The following is a 3,336-nucleotide window of genomic DNA, read 5'->3' on the forward strand; positions in this document are numbered from 1 at the left end:
ACAATCGTACTTTCCTATAACATTATTTCAACAAGTATTGGCTTACCATGAGAAGAAGAATGGATCCTCTCCTATAGACAGTGTTAAATGCTAACTCTCTCTCTTGCTATACTGTTAAGAAGTGTTGATCTCTATAAATAATAAGATGCAAGGTTTATGCAAACCTGTCTAGGGAATGAGGGGTAATACTTCCTTTTGGTGTATCACGTATTTATTGGTCTTATTATCGAAACGTTGTCTTTACTTAAGGAGTAAGGTTCGAAACTTGAGGTATTTCCAAACTAATTACTCTAACAGCTTTTACTGATAATACACGTACCAAGGTCGTCAAACTAGTCCGTATTTTAGCTTTATTTAACTACTAAATATCAATCTGGAATTTATCGTGTTCTTATCTAGGGTAAACACATTTATAAACAGGTAAGAAAGTGTTTTTGGTTGTCAGACTGTTCTTAGAAAACGTCATTTACTTATATAGAACATGGATAATTTGCGAAATGGCAAAACATTTTTATATTTTACGTACGTAAGGAGATACACGCCCACATCAAAGTGACGTCATACTATTTATTAGCCTTAACGTATTGACTCAGTATTTTGAATTGCGCGTTCCACAACTGTTCTGCGTTTATGAGTTTCAGGAACGTGATCGAAACAATATTTAAATGTGGAATCCAGGAGTTTCATTTGAGGTTAGTATGTTTTTTTAATATATATATATATATATATTGGTCGTTACCCTTTGTGCTTGACGTAAAGTAGTTCAGGAAAATATCAGCTTTTGTTTTTCTCAGTATGTCACATAGATATTCTGTAACAAGTTAGAACTAAATACAATAAACCCTGTGTCAGTCTGTCTTCCAAGAAGCAACTTTCAATAGATGTTAATTAAACTTGTGTGGAAAATTTTCCCGCTATTAAAATATATGAAAAATACTAAGACATTACAACCGAAAAGCTTAAAGAGGCCACCTATGACATTCATTTTTTATTTCTTTAAATCACCAGCAAGATTATTTTTTTCGTTTTTAACCAAAGAAAATTCATATTCTTACAATTCTTTTCTGTTTGTTAGTTTGTTTCAAACCTATAATAAAATTATCTTAATATCTTAGCGAAAATAAACACAGTGGACTATCTGCTCTCTGTCCACTGTGGAAAATCTAACCTCTGACTTTAGTGTTGTAATGCCGTAAGTTTAAGCCTGGCATGGCCAGGTGGTTAGGGCGCTCGACGTACTCTCTGTGGGTAGCAGGTTCGAATCCCTGTCCCACCAAACATGCCCGTTTTTTTCAGCTGTGAGGGCATTATAATGTGACAGTCAATCCCACCACTCGTTGGTAAAAGAGTAGCCTAAACGTTAGCGGTGGGTTGTGATGACTAGCTGCCTTTCCTCTAGTTTTTCACTACTAAATTAGGAACGGCTAGCGCAGATACCCCTCGTGTAGCTTTACGCGAAATTCAAAACAAACCAAACTTACTGCTGAACCAGTAAGAACATAAGTGAAATGGGGCGTAATCTATGTATGAAATAGAAGTGATCTAAGAATAATCTATTATGAAATAATTGCATAATTTTTAGCTTAGAGAGATTTCCAAGCCAACTTCTTGAGTTTTCTAAATTGTTGTTTTGGTGTTTGGTTAAATGGTATCGCGCATACAAATGTCAGACATAAATAAAACCGAGTTTCATAACGCAACGTAAACATTCACCGAGTTTCAAAACGCAACGTATATTATGGGGTTAGTATAGTTACCCGTATATTTATACCATTCATTGTTCTTCTTTGTGATTTATCCAAACACAGTGGAACAAAGGCCTTAGGTTTAACATTTGGTGAAATATTTAACTATGTCATGTACTTTGAGACGGAAAACACATATTGCATTTTTTCTGCACATTTCCGTTTGAATGACACTATTTCGTTCGTGAGCAAAATTTGATTTGTAGTAATATTATCATCTATTAATACAGCTTGCAAGCATAAAAAAATAGTGACTTTATTTCAATGTATCGTCGCAGGATGTAAATGTATTCGGCAAGCTATTACATTTTTCAAATGGCGTCCACTGTTCCATGCCCTTTCTAAGGTAATAGCGAATCGTACTAATATTTTACTTATTACATTAAATGTGATCTGTTTCTTACGTTTCTTTGAAGTTAATCACAAAGCTACACAATGGGTTATCTGTGCTCTGCCCACCACGGGTATCGAAACCCGGTTTATAGCGTTGTAATGTTTGGTACGATCGTGGGCCTACAGATTAGCGTGCCTATTTGTAGTTTGGAAGGTTTAAAGGTTGAGCTGCAATATGTCAGTTAACACACCCCACACTTTCAGCTGTGGGCACATCATAAGTGACAGTCAATCCTGCTATTCCTTTAACAGTGGCCGTGTAGGCGGTGGGTGCTACTCATTTATTGCCTCCCTCTGGCCTAGATCTACACTAGGAACAGCTCTGCCTGTACCTATGGATCTCTGACCTGATTATTTAGCCCATGTGTCGCATAAGGTGCCGTCAATGTTGGAAATACCAAATACCATATTTTAAAAACTGAGCCAAAGTATAAGCATGGGATTCATTTATGGTTGAAAAACTTCTTCCCATCAGAATTACCAAATACTGTTGTGTTCTCGAACAATATTACGTGTTTTTCAGTCAACAGTAATAAATTCACTGTTTATTTTGTTCACACACACACAAATGACACATTTTTATTTTGTTTCCCCTGCAGCTTTTAGAGGAAATAATGCGCATACCAGTTTGTTTGTGCGACGAAAAAAACAATTCCCTTTCGTTATAAAATTGCCAAACCGAATCTTTCAGGTTGACATTTAGGACAAACATTTTAACTCCAACCCATAATATTGCAATTTGGAATCAAAAGAGGTAAAATTATTGCTTCCCACTACAGGCCCGGCATGGCCAGGTGGTTAAGGCGCTCGACTCGCAATCTGAGTGTCGCGGGTTCGAATCCTCGTCACACCAAACATGCTCGCCCTTTTAGCCGTGGGGACGTTATAATGTGACGGTCAATCCCACTATTCGTTGGTAACAGAGTAGCCCAAGAGCTGGCGGTGGGTGGTGATGACTAGCTGCCTTCGCTCTAGTCTTACACTGCTAAATTAGGGACGGCTAGCGCAGCTTTGCGCGAAATTCAAAAAACAAAAAAAAAACGAGCTTCCCACTACACATGAATTATGATACGTTCAGTGGTGTACGAGGCAAATTATATTTTTGTTGGAAGGGAAAGGTTTATTTGACCAAACGAAGCGAGGTAAAGTGCGCCACAGGCATACTCATTACGGTCGAGCTTGCCTTAGGGTCCTGGGT

The 3,336-nt window shown here is 37.5% G+C and overlaps 1 protein-coding gene across 2 annotated transcripts in view; it reads left to right on the forward strand.

Moving 5' to 3' along the window:
- Positions 1 to 642: 642 nt before the first annotated feature.
- LOC106457253 (serine/threonine-protein kinase 26-like) overlaps positions 643 to 3,336 on the forward strand; it is a 30,773-nt gene continuing 28,079 nt past the window's right edge. For both annotated transcript variants that reach the window (XM_022383096.1, XM_022383095.1), the window contains exon 1: positions 643 to 692. In XM_022383096.1, coding sequence (XP_022238804.1) covers positions 666 to 692 — 27 coding nt within the window. In that variant the 5' untranslated portion in view covers positions 643 to 665. The remainder of the gene's footprint in view (positions 693 to 3,336) is intronic.

Source organism: Limulus polyphemus, unplaced genomic scaffold (genome assembly GCF_000517525.1).
Source record: "Limulus polyphemus unplaced genomic scaffold, Limulus_polyphemus-2.1.2 Scaffold308, whole genome shotgun sequence".
Classification (NCBI taxonomy): domain Eukaryota; kingdom Metazoa; phylum Arthropoda; class Merostomata; order Xiphosura; family Limulidae; genus Limulus; species Limulus polyphemus.